Source organism: Elgaria multicarinata, chromosome 1, assembly GCF_023053635.1.
Source record: "Elgaria multicarinata webbii isolate HBS135686 ecotype San Diego chromosome 1, rElgMul1.1.pri, whole genome shotgun sequence".
NCBI classification, from domain to species: domain Eukaryota; kingdom Metazoa; phylum Chordata; class Lepidosauria; order Squamata; family Anguidae; genus Elgaria; species Elgaria multicarinata.
The window spans coordinates 212,271,072-212,290,059 of NC_086171.1; the positions used below are offsets into that span (position 1 = coordinate 212,271,072).

The following is an 18,988-nucleotide window of genomic DNA, read 5'->3' on the forward strand; positions in this document are numbered from 1 at the left end:
TCCAGCACTCTGTTCACACAGTGGCCAACTAGCTGTTGACCAAGGACCAACAAAGGAGGACATGGTGCAACAGCACCCTCCCACCCATGTTCCCCAGCACTTGGTGCACACAGGCTTACTGCCTCGAATACTGGAGATAGCACACAACCATCAGGGTTAGTAGCCATTGATTGCCTTTGCCTCCAGGAATTTATCCAACGCCCCTTTGAAGCCATCCAGATTGGTGGCCATCACGACATCTTGTGGTAGTGAGTTCCATAATTTAACTATGGATAAATGCTCACCTCCGATAATGCAGTGGACTGAGGACTGAACAACGTTTGAACGAGTGTTATTCAGGCACCTCTTGCGACCGGATGTGTATATGGATATTCGGTCTGCTGTTCTTGAACCCTAATGCATCCATCTTGCCCAGCGCTGTTGTTGCAGAGACGCAGCAGAAGTTGTCCCTCGGCAAAAGGGGCAGCCACTTCTCTGGTGGCATGAGCCTCAGCAGTGTGTGTGCCTCCTTCCAGTTGGCATGCATACCCACGATAGCACTCATCCAGACACCCAGGGAGCAATCTTTCCGCACATAGCGGGTGCGCCTTTATTTTCCCTATTCTTAAGGCTGCAAGCCTAAACACATTTCCTGGGGATTAAGCCCCATGGGGCTTAATGGCAGGCCTGATGTCCGAGTAAGCGTGCCTAGGATTGCACGATGAAAAGAAGTACATCTTTTTTGGCGGGGCGAGAGGGAAATGTGCCTTGAATTTTAAATCGACAGCAGAACAAACAATTCCAGAGCTTATCAGAAGCTGGAAACGTTGCTGTTGATGAGTCCTACCAGAGAATCATAGAACAGCAGAGTTGGAAGGGGCCTACAAGGCCATTGAGTCCAACCCCCTGCTCAATGCAGGAATCCACCCTGCATGAGCTGCTACCGATTGCCCCTCTGGCCCGGGGATGGGGGAATCCCTTCCGAGCCCTAAATGTAGTCCGCTCCCGAGTGTGTGGAAAGTCCAAGCCCTTTGGGTGGCTTTTCCCCAACTTGGTGCCCTCCAGATGTTTTGCCATCCCTGGCTATTGGCTTTGCTGGCTGGGGCATGATAGGATTTGTAGTTCAAGACCTCTGGAGAGCACCGGGTTGGGGGAGACTGGTATAGGGGCAACTACACATTACACACTAAGAAAGTTCAGACGACAGCCGCTGGTTTTTTTACAACGGAAGAGCCACTTCCGGATCAGGTGATTGTAACCGGAGACGCGGGAGATGTACCTAACCCTTTTCCTGCCAGCCGTTTTCCCACTTCACATTTCAACCCTAAATTGCTCCCCTCTCCCGCGGGTTCCCAATGTGTGTATAGTAAGTAAACATGGATCTGGAACCCTATGGTATGAAAAGCATCTACTATGGGGAGATATGATTTAAGGTCGAAAGGCTGGTTGAAAGGGTTAAGTACTTTTCCCTCCACACACACACTAATGCTTCCTTTGTTCAAAATCTCCACCCCACCAAGCTGTTTTTCATTACAAAAAAATCAGCCTCCAGAAATGGAGAGAAATAGACCCTTTTGCGGACCACTGGCCCACCTCTCCTAGCGCCCCATTTTCAGCTGTGGCAACTGTGAAAAATGAATCCTGTTATTGTTACGAACCTGTGCATGGAACGGAGAGAAGGGTTGAGTTCTCCTCCCCATTGGGCCTGTCCAGGGAATATTTTGACCACAACCAAAGGTCTGTGTGGTTTGTTCGGATGAGAAAAACGGGGATCTTAGCGGTCCTTCCTCTTCTTTGGCTGCGGGAAGGGAATATGGCATTTCACCAATGGGGATTTAACATGGCTGTCATCTCTTGTTTCCCAGGGCAGCGCTGGCCTCTGCTCACCAATGCCACCCCCTCCCCAAGACCCTCAGTGTGCTGAAGAACACCCCACAAGTCAGGGGCATGCACACAATCATCCGGTGAGTTCATTGAATAGTAGAGTTGAAAGGGGCCTATAAGGCCGTCAAGTCCAACCCCCTGCTCAATGCAGGAATCCACCCTAAAGCATCCCTGACCGATGGTTGTCCAGCTGCCTCTTTAAGGGCTCTAGGGTGGGAGAGTCCACAACCTCCCTAGATCATTGATTCCATTGTCGTACTGCTCTAACAGTCAGGGAGTTTTTCCTGATGTCCAGACGGAATCTGGCTTTCTGTAAGTTGAGGACATTATCCCGTATCCTGCACTCTGGGATGATCGAAAAGACATCATAGACTCATAAAATAGTAGAGTTGGAAGGGTCCTCAAAGGCCATCAAGTCCAACCCCCTGCTCAATGCAGGAATCCACCCTAAAGCATCCCTGACCGATGGTTGTCCAGCTGCCTCTTTAAGGGCTCTAGGGTGGGAGAGCCCACAACCTCCCTAGATCATTGATTCCATTGTCGTACTGCTCTAAGTCAGGGAGTTTTTCCTGATGTCCAGACGGAATCTGGCTTTCTGTAAGTTGAGGACATTATCCCGTATCCTGGACTCTGGGATGATCGAAAAGACATCATACACTCATAAAATAGTAGAGTTGGAAGGGTCCTCAAAGGCCATCAAGTCCAACCCCCTGCTCAATGCAGGAATCCACCCTAAAGCATCCCTGACCGGTGGTTGTCCAGCTGCCTCTTTAAGGGCTCTAGGGTGGGAGAGCCCACGACTTCCCTAGGTCACTGGTTCCATTGTCGTACTGCTCTAACAGTCAGGGAGTTTTTCCTGATGTCCAGACGGAATCTGGCTTTCTGTAAGTTGAGGACATTATCCCGTATCCTGCACTCTGGGATGATCGAAAAGACATCATAGACTCATAAAATAGTAGAGTTGGAAGGGTCCTCAAAGGCCATCAAGTCCAACCCCCTGCTCAATGCAGGAATCCACCCTAAAGCATCCCTGACCGATGGTTGTCCAGCTGCCTCTTTAAGGGCTCTAGGGTGGGAGAGCCCACGACTTCCCTAGGTCACTGGTTCCATTGTCGTACTGCTCTAACAGTCAGGGAGTTTTTCCTGATGTCCAGACGGAATCTGGCTTTCTGTAAGTTGAGGACATTATCCCGTATCCTGCACTCTGGGATGATCGAAAAGACATCATAGACTCATAAAATAGTAGAGTTGGAAGGGTCCTCAAAGGCCATCAAGTCCAACCCCCTGCTCAATGCAGGAATCCACCCTAAAGCATCCCTTACCGATGGTTGTCCAGCTGCCTCTTTAAGGGCTCTAGGGTGGGAGAGCCCACGACTTCCCTAGGTCACTGGTTCCATTGTCGTACTGCTCTAACAGTCAGGGAGTTTTTCCTGATGTCCAGACGGAATCTGGCTTTCTGTAAGTTGAGGACATTATCCCGTATCCTGCACTCTGGGATGATCGAAAAGACATCATAGACTCATAAAATAGTAGAGTTGGAAGGGTCCTCAAAGGCCATCAAGTCCAACCCCCTGCTCAATGCAGGAATCCACCCTAAAGCATCCCTTACCGATGGTTGTCCAGCTGCCTCTTTAAGGGCTCTAGGGTGGGAGAGCCCACGACTTCCCTAGGTCACTGGTTCCATTGTCGTACTGCTCTAACAGTCAGGGAGTTTTTCCTGATGTCCAGACGGAATCTGGCTTTCTGTAAGTTGAGGACATTATCCCGTATCCTGCACTCTGGGATGATCGAAAAGACATCATAGACTCATAAAATAGTAGAGTTGGAAGGGTCCTCAAAGGCCATCAAGTCCAACCCCCTGCTCAATGCAGGAATCCACCCTAAAGCATCCCTGACCGATGGTTGTCCAGCTGCCTCTTTAAGGGCTCTAGGGTGGGAGAGCCTACAACCTCCCTAGATCATTGATTCCATTGTCGTACTGCTCTAACAGTCAGGGAGTTTTTCCTGATGTCCAGACGGAATCTGGCTTTCTGTAAGTTGAGGACATTATCCCGTATCCTGCACTCTGGGATGATCGAAAAGACATCATAGACTCATAAAATAGTAGAGTTGGAAGGGTCCTCAAAGGCCATCAAGTCCAACCCCCTGCTCAATGCAGGAATCCACCCTAAAGCATCCCTGACCGATGGTTGTCCAGCTGCCTCTTTAAGGGCTCTAGGGTGGGAGAGCCCACAACCTCCCTAGATCATTGATTCCATTGTCGTACTGCTCTAACAGTCAGGGAGTTTTTCCTGATGTCCAGACGGAATCTGGCTTTCTGTAAGTTGAGGACATTATCCCGTATCCTGCACTCTGGGATGATCGAAAAGACATCATACACTCATAAAATAGTAGAGTTGGAAGGGTCCTCAAAGGCCATCAAGTCCAACCCCCTGCTCAATGCAGGAATCCACCCTAAAGCATCCCTGACAGATTGTTGTCCAGCTGCCTCTTGAAGGCCTCTAGTGTGGGAGAGCCCACGACCTCCCTAGGTCATTGATTCCATTGTCATACTGCTCTAACAGAGTTTTTCCTGATGTCCAGCCAGAATCTGGCTTCCTGTCACTTGAGCCCATTATTCTGTGACCTGCACTCTGGGATGATCGAGGTCTTTTCTCTTCTTTCTTTTCCTCTGCCTTCTTTTGTTCCTCTCCAAGGCTTGGATTAAGGAAACTAAGAGTGAAAAAGGAGAATGTGAGTGTGGGCTTGTCGAAATTTAACACGTCAGGAATATAGGAACCTAAGAAGCTGCCTTATACTGAGTCAGGCCATTAGTCCATCTGGCCCAGTATTGTCGACACTGACTGGCAGCAGCTTTCCGGAGGATTCCTTTCTTTGCCCCATCGGGTAAAGCCGGGAATTGAACCTTGGACCTTCTGCATGCAAAGCATGTGCTCTAAAATCATCCTCACTGACGTGACGGATGATGACATCCAGGGACTGTGCAGAAATGCAATTTCCCCCACCTGAGCTGGAAATGCTACAGTCCAAGAAAGACTCTACTGCATGCTTATGCCAATTTTGGGGCGTTCTGCCAAGAATCCTTGCCATAAAACAGCCGTGGGAAGCTTCCAGCGGGTGGACTAAATCTGGCCAACAAAGGCTTCTCCTCTGGCCCAGGAAGGCTTGGACTCCGTCTGTGGGCCCCCATCCCCTGACCTGGGGGCTACCAGGGAGGAGACAGGGAGAGGAGTCCCCTTACTAAGTGGTTCACTTGACCTGCATCATTCTCCTTGCAGGATAGAGGAAGCCGGTGGAGGCTGGTGGCTCTGATGTCAGTGGGGTGGTGAATCCGTTCTGAGTTTCAATCAGAAACAGAAGTCTAAAGGAGCTTTCCAAGGTGCATCCGCACCTTGGGGAGCTCCTTTAGAGTTCTGACTAGGGCTGTGCTCCGCTTGCATCGGAGCATAGAAGCAATAGCGAGGCGGCCTGATTCGCCTCCGACAAAGGCGGAGACGAAGCGGGTCAAGGGGGCTACGGATCAAGGCGAAGAGGATTGAGACCAAGCGGATCCTTCGCCTCAATCCAGAGCTTCGGAAAAAAGGTAAGTGGGGGCTTACCTGGCACTGCCGCAGTCTGTGCAGCGACAGCGGCAGAGCCAGGTAAGGGGGCAGAGGGATGGGGGCTTACCTGCCTCTGTCGTGGTCCGGCGGCAGCTTCAACTGAGGCTCAAACCGGAAGACCAGGCTGCATCCTGTTTGAGTCTTTGGCCTCAGGTGAAGCCGCTTCCGGAACGCGACGGATGCAGGTAAGGGGGGGTGGAGGGAGGGGGTCCTTACCTGAATCCGTCGCGTTCCGGCAGCGGTGGCTTCAACTGAGCCCGAGGACTCAAACCGGAAGACCAGGACGCAGGTAAGGAGGGCGGAGGGGCTTACCTGGTGCTGCCGCCGCCGCTGCAAAGCTCCGATTCGGAGCCGGAGCTCCACAGTGGAGTGGAGCAGCCCGTAGGCGGATCGACGTGGGGCGGAGCGGGCCCAATCCAGAATTTGTGGATCGGGTGCGGAGTGGAGCGGGGGGTCTGTGCACAGTCCTAGATCTGACTATAACCCGGAGTGGATTCACCACCCCGCTGACGTTGGAGCCACCAGCTTCCACTGGGGGAGGCCAGTCCCCCAAATCCCCAGTTTTCCCTCAATGCATCATTGCCAGCGGGGAAGGCACAGCGCTTGCCAAGCCAGCCTCCAGCTGAATTAGCTGACTAATAACATTGGCAGCGTCATTGTACCCCTCCCCCGTGGGGACGCCATGCAAAGTTGGAGACTTCCCTGGCGCTGGAGGAAGAGGAGAAGGCTGTCAGTGGCTGCGAGTCCTAATGGCTATATGCTACCTCCAGTATCAGGGCAGTGTGCCTCTGGACACCAGTTGCTGGGGAACATGGACGGGAGGGTGCCGTTGCTCTCGTGACCTGCTTGTGGGTTTCCCGTGGGCAGGCGGCTGGACGAGACGGACCCGTGGTCTGACCCCGCACAGCTCTTACGTTCTTCTAATTTATTTATTTATTGCATTTATATCCCGCCTTTTTCCCTCCAAGGCACCCAAGGCAGCATGCATAATCCTCCTCTCCACTCTATCCTCACAACCACAACCCTGTGAGGTAGGTCTGTGACTGGCCCAAAGTCACCCAGTGGGTTTCCATGACCGAGTGGGGACTAGAACCCGGATCTCCCGACTCCCAGTCCGACACCTTAGCCACTACACCACACTGGCTTATAAACATAGGCTGTTCCTCCCAGCTCTAGCCAAGCCCCTTTCTCCATGTTGAGAAGACCCATGGAGCTCCACCCCTCTTTCAGCACGAAGAAAGGCAACATGGGCAGAACAATGACAACGGCAGCAGACACGACCACTGAGGTCATCCAGCCGGTGGAGGGCCTGGTGGGAAGCAGTTAGGCCCCCACCTAAAACCTCTTCCCCGCCCCTGTCCTAAAACACTAAAACCAGTCGATCTTAAACCCATCTCAGGAGGGACTGTAGCGCGCGGTAGAGCACATGCTTTGCATCCGGGAGGTCCCAGATTCGATCCCTGGTATCGGAAGATCATTTGGGTGGCATCCAAAGCACCTCCAGGCCTTGAATATTCTTTGGGGATAGAGCACCAACCTTTCTTGTGTCAGTCCCCCTTCAGAGCAGCCGTATGCAAGGGCATCCAGCCAGCTCATATATGTATATATTATTACATTTATATCCTGCCTTTTTTCCTCCAAGGAACCCAAGGCAGCGTACATAGAATCATAGAATAGCAGAGTTGGAAGGGGCCTACAAGGCCATTGAGTCCAACCCCCTGCTCAATGCAGGAATCCACCCTAAAGCATCCCTGACAGATGGTTGACAAGTTGCCTCTTGAAGGCCTCTAGTGTGGGAGAGCCCACAACCTCCCTAGGGAACTGGTTCCATTGTCGTACTGCTCTAACAGTCAGGAAGTTTTTCCTGATGTCCAGCTGGAATCTGGCTTCCTGTCACTTGAGCCCGTTATTCCGTATCCAGTACTCTGGAAGAATCGAGAAGAGATCCTGGCCCTCCTCTGTGTGACAACCTTATAAGTATTTGAAGAGTACTATCATGTCTCCCCTCAATCTTATCTTCTCTGGGCTAAACATGCCCAATTCTTTCAGTCTCTCTTCATAGGGCTTTGTTTCCAGACCCCTGATCATCCTGGTTGCCCTCCTCTGAACACGCTCCAGCTTGTCTGCGTCCTTCTCGAATTGTGGAGCCCAGAACTGGACGCAATACTCTAGATGAGGCCTAACCAGGGCCGAATAGAGAGGAACCAGTATCTCACGTGATTTGAAAGCTATACTTCTATTAACGCAGCCCAAAATAGCATTGGCCTTTCTTGCAGCCGTATCAGCACCATGTACATTGATGGTGCTATATAAATAAATACTAAGAATAATAATATCGCACTGTTGGCTCATATTCAGCTTGCAATCTACAATTCCAAGATCCTTCTCGTTTGTAGTATCGCTGAGCCAAGTATCCCCCATCTTTTAACTGCGTTTGGTTTCTATTTCCTAGATATAGAACTTGGCATTTATCCCTATTAAATTCATTCTGTTGTTTTCAGCCCAGCACTCCATCCTCGTCCTCCTCTCCATTTTATCCTCACAACAACGACCCTGTGAGGTGGGTTGGACTGAGAGTCACCCAGTGGGTTTCCATGGCAGAGTAGGGACTAGAACCCGGATCTCCCGACTCCCAGTCCCCACTTTAGGCGCTACACCACACTGGCTCATGAGTTCTCCCCCACCTCTAATTCCCTTTTAGGGACAAAGAGACAAGCCGGGACGAGTTTATCTTCTACTCGAAGCGGCTGATGCGTCTACTGATTGAGCACGCCCTGTCTTTTCTGCCTTTCCAGGTAGGTTGTTCAAGATATCCTTCCAATGATCCTGCCACCTCCTTGGGTGTGGTTTTCTCCTTTCAAGGACCGTTGCGACAGGACTGCAAATGTGTTCATTTTGTGATCCCTGATTGCCAAGGGTCACTCCTGTGATCTATATAAGAAGCGTAGACCTCGCTCTGAGTAGGCTTTATTTGCCGTTAGTAACGTCGGCAAACAGGCCGATCTGATTGGTTATATTCTGTCATGTCGTCACATCCCGTATGCAAATGCCTGATTGGCTGGGATAGCAAATGCAGGACAAAGTGGCTGTGGGAATTTTTGCACAGCGTGGTTTGGTTTTGCATTATTTATTCTGCTTTCGGGCGGCAGATGGAGGACGCAAAAGCCCCAGCCCCGGACCACTAGGAATTGCTGGATTTTTCAGAGTGCCTTTCATCCTGGCCTCTGCTCTCTCCACTTGTGTATTTATCAGGGGGGTTCAGCACCATGTACATTGATGGTGCTATATAAATAAATAATAATAATAATAATAATAAACTTAATATCCCTATCGCAATTTCACAGCAGTTAGGGGGCAGGTGGGATATCACACGGTCCCAGTTTGGATCCTGTGACAGGATCCCACAAGGGTACAATGTCCGTGTGAGCGAGGAACCCTCTACGGAGAACGTGCATCTTGAATTTTGAACATCGGGGGACGGAAGTGGCAAAAGGGAAGCCAAAACCCATCAGCCAGATGTGTGTAGTGCAGGGGAGGAACTTCAGGGATGTAACTATCCTAGCAGGCTCCATTTCCCCCTCTCCCCATGGCCCAGGACTGTGATGGGGTCTGGGGGGACTGACTGTTGTCAGAAGGCGTTCCACGGAGGGCAACGGGTTTCCCCCCAGGCATTGAATTTTGCCCTCACCCTGGAAAAATTGGCCCAGACGTCTGCCCTTTCGCCACCCGCCAACGAAGCGATGAAATTGGGAGGGGTGCTATTCAGCTCAGTCCTGGGCACGGAGCCTTGCTTTCACAGTGTACCCATATAAGGCTGATCAGATCCAGTAAGACAGCCTCCCCCAACTGGCTGATCTCTCGGCATGCTGGACTGCAACGTCCATCATCCCCGTGCTGGGAATGCTGGGGTATGTAGTCCAACACCAGAAGAAGGCTGCTGCAAGAGCAGAATGCAGCATCCTCTTGTGGTCAAGCCCTTTGGGGTCCCCCTCCCTTTGCCCCCACTTCTCTGCCACCGCTCCCTTGCTGCCCAGATTCCCTATTAACTGAAGCCTGTGTTCTCTTGTGCCGCCACCTTTCCAGAGCTGCACAGTTCAGACCCCCCAAGGCCAAGATTATGAAGGTCAAGCATACAGCGGGAAGCAAGTAAGTACAGCCAACAGAGGATCCCCCAAATCAGAGTCAACAGCACAAGAAGGGTTGTGTGAAGCCGGTATCCTTTATTTCTGATAAAATGTCTAGCTTTCCAGGCCTGGCAGATTTGGGACAAACCTGCACGTTTTAGCAAAGCGGATCCAGTATCTCTGTTGCGCCACTCGCAGCGTGTGAAATCGCGCGTCGCTGAAAAACACGGACAGCAGGACTGGATTTTAACGCGGACCTGAATTATCGCCGCACACGCAGCCGTCTTCCCACCTCGTTCCTGCAGATCGAACGATGATCTCAAACCTGCTGCCTGCTTAGGACGCTTAAAACGTCTCGTGCAAATCGGGAACTCACGAAAACTGTCGTCGTCCCCCCCAAAAACCCAAGTTGCTGTTGTAAACAAACAAGTCAGACAAAAAGGAAAGCTTTGCTCTGTCTCCCGAAAGTCACTGGCGTGCCTCTTGAGCTAAAATATTCTGGAGTTCCAAGAGCCGCCACCAAAGACCTGTGAAGCCCTTCAAAGCATCTACCCCCGCCCCCCCCGGAGAGAGCTGAAAGTAGGGATTCTTCAAGAGATAAGAAGAGAGGGAACATGCAGGGCTTCTAGGTTTTTAGAAGTGGAAATTGGGATCTGACTCAGTACGCCCACCCCAAAGTTTATGCACATATTTTTAATCTGGCAGTCTCTCGTGCATACATCTTTTCAGTGGCTTTCTCTCTCCCGCTGCCCTGTGCCTTTTCTGACACATATCTGCATATTCAACAACGTCTAAAAGGAGTAAACGTCAGGAGTGGTGTGTGTGAATGATTGAGCGGGGCTCCCTTCCGTTGTGCCGAAATTCAACCTGCACACATCCAGACGGGACAGAACAGCCCCAGGGTCTTCCGCCGAGGCTGCAGGAGCCCTTCCCCGGCCTTGCGCCCTCCAGTGGTTGGTTTTTAATACACCTTCCTGCAATCCCTGACTGTTGGCTTGCTGGACGATAGATGCAGTCCTCCAACACATCTGGAACTTGCCGGATTAGGGGAGGCCATCAAGGCAGCAAGGACAGCAAATAAAGTCGGAGGCAGAGGAGCATTGCCATAAAAACACGGCTGTCTGCTTCTTAGCCATCTATTTATTTATTCATTTCATTTCATTTCTGTACCGCCCAATAGCAAAGTTTTCTCTAATTGATTACTTGCTGGATCAAAAATTAATTAACCAATTCAACTTAAATGCGTTTACATTTGGCGACACCTCAGTAAGCGCTCCTTTTTCCAGGATTCTGAAGAAAAGAGATCATTAGTCTAAAGGCATCCGAGTGAACAGCGTCCCCTTGGTCCTCTTTGAAAAAAATGTGTGTGTTGTTTTCCCTTTCCTTGAGAATATTTGAAAAACGTGAGGGTTTTTCCAGGTTTTCTCAAAGAAAATGCAAAAGAAGAAAAGAAACCCCCAATGGGCCAAGCACGCTCCATCGTTTTCTTCCGGGGAGCATGGGACTTTCGTTTCCTCTGTCTCCCAAATCCATTCGGGAGGCAGAGCCCACTGCAAATCCCAGACTCCCCAGCAGGAAATGACACTCCTGTGCCTACTTAGGAGCATCATTCCCACTCAAGGAGAGGCCAGAAAGGGCTCCCTTCCCTCTAGCAAGCCCTCCCCACCATCAGTCCCCCCCCCTCTCAAAGTAGGAGCTTTCCTTGTTGGGAAAGGAGAGGAAACTGACGAGGACAGCTCCTGAGTCTCATAGACGAATCTCATTTCTAACTGGACCTCCATTTGGAGGGTTCTAGTCCCAGTGTGAAATGGGGCAAGGCTTTTTGAAGTCATAGAACCATAGATTAGCAGAGTTGGAAGGAGCCTACAAGGCCATCAAGTCCAACCCCCTTCTCAATGCAGGAATCCAATGAGTGGCTACAAAGTTAAGGAAAGAATGAAACAATAAACTTATAGCAAAAACAATCTTTTTATATATATATGAAGAATAAAATGTGGAACACTTTTTAAAGGCATACACACAATAATAATAAGCATACAGACAACAGTAATACAATAATATTTATTTATTTATTTATTTAAGGATTTTTATGCCGCCATTCAGCCAAAAAAGGCTGAATGATATTGTGGATCAGCTTTATTATTGCATTACTGTTGTCTCTATGCTTATTATTATTGTGTGTATGCCTTTAAAAAGTGTTCCACATTTTATTCTTCATATATATTATATATATATATATATGTTGTTTATTTGTTCAGTCGCTTCCGACACTTTGTGTATATTTGTGTATATATACAATAATTGTATGTATATATATATATAATTGTTTTTGTTATAAGTTTATTGTGTCATTATTTCCTTAACTTTGTAGCCATTCATTGTTTAACTTTTGGTTAAGGTGAGCAGCTGTTGTTCATACGTTTCAGTGCAGGAATCCACCCTAAAGCATCCCTGACAGATGCTTGTCCAGCTGCCTCTTGAAGGCCTCGAGTGTGGGAGAGCCCACAGCCCCCCTAGGTCACTGGTTCCATTGTCGTACTGCTCTAACAGTCAGGAAGTTTTTCCTGACGTCCAGCCGGAATCTGGCTTCCTGTCACTTGAGCCCATTAGTCAGTGTCGTGCACTCTGGGAGGATCAAGAGATCCTGGCCTCCCTCAGTTGTGAATTTGCAAGCCGAAAGCAGGCATTCCAATAAATCCTCAGAGCTTACCCTGCAGCCCCAACAAGCCAACGTCCGTCGTTTTCAATACATCAATGGCCTAAAAATGGAACAATGACCCACAGGCTCTTTTTTTAAATTTTCCTTCTGGTTTATAAAAGTGATGTTCCCTGGTTGCCCGGTGGTGATTTTTTTGCTTAGCGTAGGTGACGGGGCGAACTTCTCTTTTTACAAGCTGTAGTCTAAAGCTAGAGACCGATTGGATGGAGGCAGGAGCAGGGTCCTAGGAACCGGAGGTGGGATTCCAGCTTGTGCCGTGTCTTCCAGATCACTGGCGTGTCCATTTTGAGGGCTGGGGAGACCATGGAGCCTGCGCTGCGGGCCGTCTGCAAGGACGTCCGAATCGGCACCATCCTCATCCAGACCAACCGCTATACGGGCGAGCCAGAGGTAAAGCGCCCCAGGCTGGGAGGGGCAAGGTTTTAGGCATCAGTCCAGGTGGGTGACTCCCATGTCAGTGCAATAGTAAATCCACCTCCGGGTTTCCATCAAAACTCCACACCTTCCATAGCTCTTTTAGAGTTCTGAATGAAACCCAGAGTGGATCCACTGCCCCACTTGATCTCGGAGCCACCCGCCTCCACTGCCCTTAGCCCTTCACCACCTCTCTAGAAATATCCCAAACGACGCAGTGTTCTCTGATAGCTCCAAGGATGGGAATACTTCATCGTACCGTAAGAGGATGAAGGTGGAGGATAGGAATGTTCAATAGATCTAAGTACCACTGCACAGGGCAGGGGGTGGGGGCTTGGGAGGGGGGGCATGAAGGGAGCCCAAACTTCCGTGGGCAGGATGGGTTCAGGAAATATCCAAGACAACCAAATCAGAGCCAGCACGGTTAAGTGGATCCTGAATGAATTTTGCCCGGTCCATTTTCCACCCCTGGATTCCGTTATGCTCTTGGTCCTCCGTTTCCTTAGTGGGCGTGAATTCCTTGGGACACCTGGGCAAAATATGGGCAGGGCAGGTACGGAGGAGGCCTTTCCTTGCCCACTAACTATTCTGAACCCCTTCTCTTCCCCCCCGCGCCCTCCTCCAGCTGCACTACCTGAGGCTTCCGAAGGACATCAGCGAAGATCACGTGATCCTGATGGACTGTACCGTCTCTACAGGAGCGGCAGCCATGATGGCTGTGAGGGTGTTGCTGGTAAGGGGAGAAAAGAGAGAGATGGTTTTTGGCTTGAGGAAAGAGGAGGACTTCCAAGGCACAGCTCTTAACAGGGAAGGAAAGAAGCTGAGCTGGAACGTAGGACCCGGGGGCCAAAAAACTGCTTTAGACCAGGACAGCTTATTTGTCCGTCCAGGAGTGTTGAGTCCTTAGCTTTAAGATAAACATGCTGCTATTTTGACCCCGCCCCTTTTTACTTTTGGCCCCACCCACAATCAGAATGCCCCCCACCCCCAAAAGACCTTCTCCGAAACTTAATTCAGCCCTCGGGCTGAAAGAGGTTCAGCAGCTCCTGATCTGATCCTACGTGGACAGTAATATCGGGCTATTTTACAGATTTGTTGTAGGAATGACCGAGGAATTGTATGTGAAGACAGAAACATAGAGAGATCAGTGAACTATGTATGACGTGAAACTATGTATTACATTTCTGTTCTACCTGGTTTTATTGTTTTATCAGTCAATGCTTGTATGATTTTACTGTGCTCTATTGGTTTCGTACCCCTCGTTGGGGTTATTTTACAATAAAAGCGGGTAATAAATAATAAAATCATCACCATCATAAAAAACAACAACCAGAAGGCACATTGAGGACTGAGCAAGGTGCTGAACTCCCCCCCCCCTTTGTTTCTCTTAGGACCACGATGTCCCTGAGGATAAAATCTTCCTTCTGTCCCTCTTGATGGCTGAAATGGGCGTCCACTCTGTGGCTTATGCCTTCCCTCAGGTAAAGATCATTACGACCGCCGTGGACAAGAAAGTGAACGACCTCTTCCGCATCATCCCGGGCATTGGTGAGTGACCTGTGCATATCTCCTGCGTTCTTGCTGTTTTCGTTGTGGCCAAGCGTTGCCCCTCCTTGCATTCTGAAAGTGATTCTGTCCAGGGAAAGCTTTACCAGTTAGATGCCGCTGGACGCATAAGTTCACTGCCAGAACACAAACCCGGCAGAAGGATCTTTGCAGAAAAGGGGGCTGGAGCATCTCCCCTATGGGGAAGGTTACTACAGCTGGGATTGTTGAGCTTGGAGAAAAGGAGGTTAAGGGGAGAAGTGATAGAGATGTTCAAAACTATGCATGGTGTGGAGAATGTGGCTGGGGAGACATTTTTCTCCCTCTGTCAAAATACTAGAACCCGGAGTCATCCCATGAAGCTGATGGGTGGGAGATTCAGGACAGATCAAAGGACGGACTTCTTCACACAGTGCAGAGTTAAACTATGGAATTCACTTCCACAAGGTGTGGTGATGGCCACCAATTTGGATGGCTTTAAAAGGGGTTTGGATCAATTCCTGGAGGAGAAGGCTATCAATGGCTACTAGGAGGAGGGCTTTCTCCGCTGTGGCACCCCGGTTGTGGAATGAGCTCCCCAGAGAGGTCCGCCTGGCACCTACACTGTACTCCTTTCGTCGCCAGCTGAAGACCTTTTTATTCACTCAGTATTTTAACACTTAATTTTAACTTAAATTTAAATTATACTGTTTTAACTCTGTATTTTAACCTTATATCAATTTTGCTGCGTGGTTTTATCCTGGTTGTGCTTTTTATATTGTATTTTGTATTTGTGTTTTTAACTTGTTGGTTGTTTTATGATGGTTTTAATTTTTGTGAACCGCCCAGAGAGCTTCGGCTATTGGGCGGTATAGAAATGTAATAAATAAATAAATAAATAAATAGCCCTGATGGCTTTGTGCAACCTCCAGTATCACAGGCAGTAAGCCTGTGTGCACGAGTTGCTGGGGAACATGGGCGGGAGGGTGCTGTTGCACCATGTCCTGCTTTGTTGGTCCCTGGCCAACAGCTGGTTTGAGGCAATAAAAGTTTTATTTTTATATAATACTGCCTTCCTCATTTGCAACAAACTTATCTTTGAAACATGGTTTATGTTCTTACTTTGCTGGATGGGGGAGACACTGTGGGCATCTCCTACAGTAGAGTAGACACCACTCATTATACTGTATACTACCATATTTCTTCGATTAGTCCTGATGGCTATGTGCTACATCCAGTATCAGAGGTAGTGAGTCTATATACACCAGTTGCCGGGGAACATGGGTGGGAGGGTGCTGTTGCACCGTGTCCTGCTTTGTTGGTCCCTGGCCAATGGCTGGTTGGCCCCTGTGTGATCAGAGTGCTGGACTAGATGGACCCTTGGTCTGATCCAGTATCAGGGCACTTCTGATGTTTTTACTTTGCTGGATAGGGGAGACACTGTGGGCATCTCCTACAGTAGAGTAGACACCACTCAGTATACTGTATACTACCGTATTTCTTCAATTCTAAGACGCCATCGATTGTAAGACGCACCCTAATTTCAGTACCACCAACAGAAAAAAAAGCTTTGATTCTAAGAAATAATAAACGCAACCGCGATTCTAAGACGCACCCCATTTTTAGAGATGGCGAAGAGCCTGGGAAAACCTCCTCCCCTGCTTCATATGTAGACTGGTACATTTCTAGTCCTGTTCCTTCTGGTTCAGAACCTGATTCTGATTGATAGCCTGAAACTCCTTCCCTTGCACTAAGGGGAACAGGCGTGATCATGAGACCTGGGAACTGAGGCCTAGCCACAATTGGCACCTGGGCAGCAGGTTGAACAGGTAGGCATATACTGTATTTCTTCGATTCTAAGACGCCATTGATTGTAAGACGCACCCTAATTTCAGTACCACCAACAGAAAAAAAAGCTTTGATTCTAAGAAATAATAAACGCACCCGCGATTCTAAGACGCACCCCATTTTTAGAGATGTTTATATGGGGTGGGGAAGTGCGTCTTAGAATCGAAGAAATAGGGTACCTACTTCATATAGTCCTTCTTATAGCTTCTTAACAGCTTCTTCCTGCCGCCCTCTAGGAAATTTTGGAGACCGCTACTTTGGCACAGACGCGCCTCCCGACTGGAGTGACGAGGAAGACATTCTGGACTCTTAGAAGCTCCTCTTTCTAAAGGAACAACTGAGAAGGGCAAGTGGGCTTCCGCACCCACACCTTAACCCGTTCCTCAAGAAATCCCCAGACGTTTGCTAACGGTGAAGCACTCTGCAGCGTTGCTGTTTTTTTCCTTCCACGTTTTGCATCGGAGGCTGAAGGCGTATTTTTTAGGGAAAGGGGAGGGGGAGAGAGAATGTATCCTTGCTGTCTTTTTATGTGTTCACGAGTGTTTCTGAGCCTAGAGGCAGTTTATTTTAATTTAAAAGATTTAATATAACTTATTTTATTAAAAAAATGCGTTTCGGCTAAGTCTCCAGTATGTGACCTGTTGTGTTGAACTTGCCTAGCCCAGCAGTGCAACCAGCATCTGGTAATGTGCCACGTGGTGTACTGGTTCCTCTCTATTCAGCCCTGGTTAGGCCTCATCTAGAGTATTGCGTCCAGTTCTGGGCTCCACAATTCAAGAAGGACGCAGACAAGCTGGAGCGTGTTCAGAAGAGGGCAACCAGGATGATCAGGGGTCTGGAAACAAAGCCCTATGAAGAGAGGCTGAAAGAACTGGGCAGGTTTAGCCTGGAGAAGAGAAGATTGAGGGGGGACATGATAGCACTCATCAAATACTTAAAAGGTTGTCACACAGGGGAGGGCTAGGATCTCTTCTCGATCCTCCCAGAGTGCAGGACACGGAATAATGGGCTGAAATTACAGGAAGACAGATTCCGGCTGGACATCAGGAAAAACTTCCTGACTGTTAGAGCAGTGCGACGGTGGAATCAGTGACCTAGGGAGGTTGTGGGCTCTCCCACACGAGAGGCCTTCAAGAGGCAGCTGGACAGCCCTCTGTCAGGGATGCTTTAAGGTGGATTCCTGCATTGAGCAGGGGATTGGACTCGATGGCCTTGTAGGCCCCTTCCAACTCTGCTATTCTGTGATTCAATGAATCTGTACAAAAAACACGTCTCTTGTCCTACGTTGCAGGACTGTGCCCTTTTTTTTTTAATCATAGGCGCCACAAAGCCAGGACACTGACATGGATGATACCGTCTTGAGAATTTTTGCTTTTATTTGAAGGGGGGGGGGAATGCAAAGTTCCTAGCTATCATGGTCATTGAGAAAATTTCGAAAATGCATGTCATGTTTGCCAAGGTCTTGGAAACAGGTGTGCAGTGAGCAAAGTGTCCATTAACTAGGAAGACTTCAAAGGCTGTTTTTGTGTATAGTCAAGATCCAGAGGTTTTGATCTGAAGAGTCCCTCCACCCACACGGAGAGGAGAAGCCTTTTTGTCTTAAATCTTGCTTTTTTCATGCTGTGCAAATCACTCTTCCAGGAACACCTTTGCGCACTGACTCGCTTGCCGTAAGCACGTCTGTGCATTGCAAATGATTCTGGGTCGTTTTCTAGAGCAGGGGTGGGTAGGCCTCGGCCTTGTGCAGGAACTGCTGTGTTTATTACCATGAAGCCCGAAACGGCACCAGCTGGGAACCAGTTACAAAATTGTGAGGGGGTTAGGGTGTATCCAGTGGAGGTGGGTGACTCCGATGTCAATGAGGCTGTGAATCCACTCCGAGTTTCAATCAGGACTATTCAGAACTCTGGTCAGGACTCTGCAAAGCACCTTGGACAGCTCCTGTATTGGTCTGACTGATTCTGACTGAACCTGAAGGGGATCCACTGCCCCTCTGGCATCAGAGCCACCAGCCTTCATTGACTGGACATACACCTACAATTCAGGAAGTCAATGCCTCTGAGCACATGCTTGCACCAGGGATCTGTTTTTCAAACCGGAGCTGATTTCACAAGTCCCTTCACCCCAAAATCCACTCATTTCCCCCAAGCTTCCTTCATTTTTGCAACCCAGTTTAGAGCCTGTTCGTTGTTGCTATTGCTAAACCACCAGAAATCAGAAATCCTTGCCAACCTACTGCAGATCATCCGGAGATCTACCAGTAGATCATAGCATCATAGAATAGTTGAGTTGGAAGGGGCCTACAAGGCCATTGAGTCCAACCCCTTGCTCATTGCATCCTGATCTACCTTTCGCCTGCCTGCGTTCTAGAGTTGACACTCAATTCATCTGTAGGGCTGGGTTGGACGAAAAGTAGATCTCTGGCAGGGGGTTTTGGGAGTTGAAATCCCCAACATCTGGAGATCTACTTTCTGCCCATTTCCCATGCAAGGTTTCAAGTGGGCCAGTATCTGGTTCAAAATTTGTTTATTTTATGTATTATTTCATTTTATCCCTCCTTCCCAGAACCCAAAGTGGCTTACATGGTCCTCCTCATCTGCATTTTATCTTCACAACAACCCAGTGAAGGAGGTCAGGCTGGGGGTTAGTGACTGGCTCAGAGCCACCCAGTGAGCTTCATGTCTGAGCGGGGACTAGAACTCAGAGCTCTTGACTTTAGGGTGAATTCCTGCATTGAGCAGGGGGTTGGACTCGATGGCCTTGTAGGCCCCTTCCAACTCTGCTATTCTATGATTCTATGACTTCCAGTCCAACACTCTAACCCAGCCTTCCTCAACCTGGGGCGCTCCAGATGTGTTGGACTACAACTCCCAGAATGCCCCAGCTGGCTGGGG

The 18,988-nt window shown here is 49.2% G+C and overlaps 1 protein-coding gene across 3 annotated transcripts in view; it reads left to right on the top strand.

Annotated features, from left to right (window-relative positions):
- UCKL1 (uridine-cytidine kinase 1 like 1) overlaps positions 1–16,716 on the top strand; it is a 69,060-nt gene extending 52,344 nt beyond the window's left edge. For all 3 annotated transcript variants that reach the window (XM_063147408.1, XM_063147407.1, XM_063147409.1), the window contains exons 9-15: positions 1,845–1,943; positions 8,167–8,252; positions 9,541–9,611; positions 12,576–12,698; positions 13,348–13,455; positions 14,114–14,270; positions 16,331–16,716. In XM_063147408.1, coding sequence (XP_063003478.1) covers positions 1,845–1,943; positions 8,167–8,252; positions 9,541–9,611; positions 12,576–12,698; positions 13,348–13,455; positions 14,114–14,270; positions 16,331–16,407 — 721 coding nt within the window. In that variant the 3' untranslated portion in view covers positions 16,408–16,716. The remainder of the gene's footprint in view (positions 1–1,844; positions 1,944–8,166; positions 8,253–9,540; positions 9,612–12,575; positions 12,699–13,347; positions 13,456–14,113; positions 14,271–16,330) is intronic.
- The last annotated feature ends 2,272 nt before the right edge of the window (positions 16,717–18,988 follow it).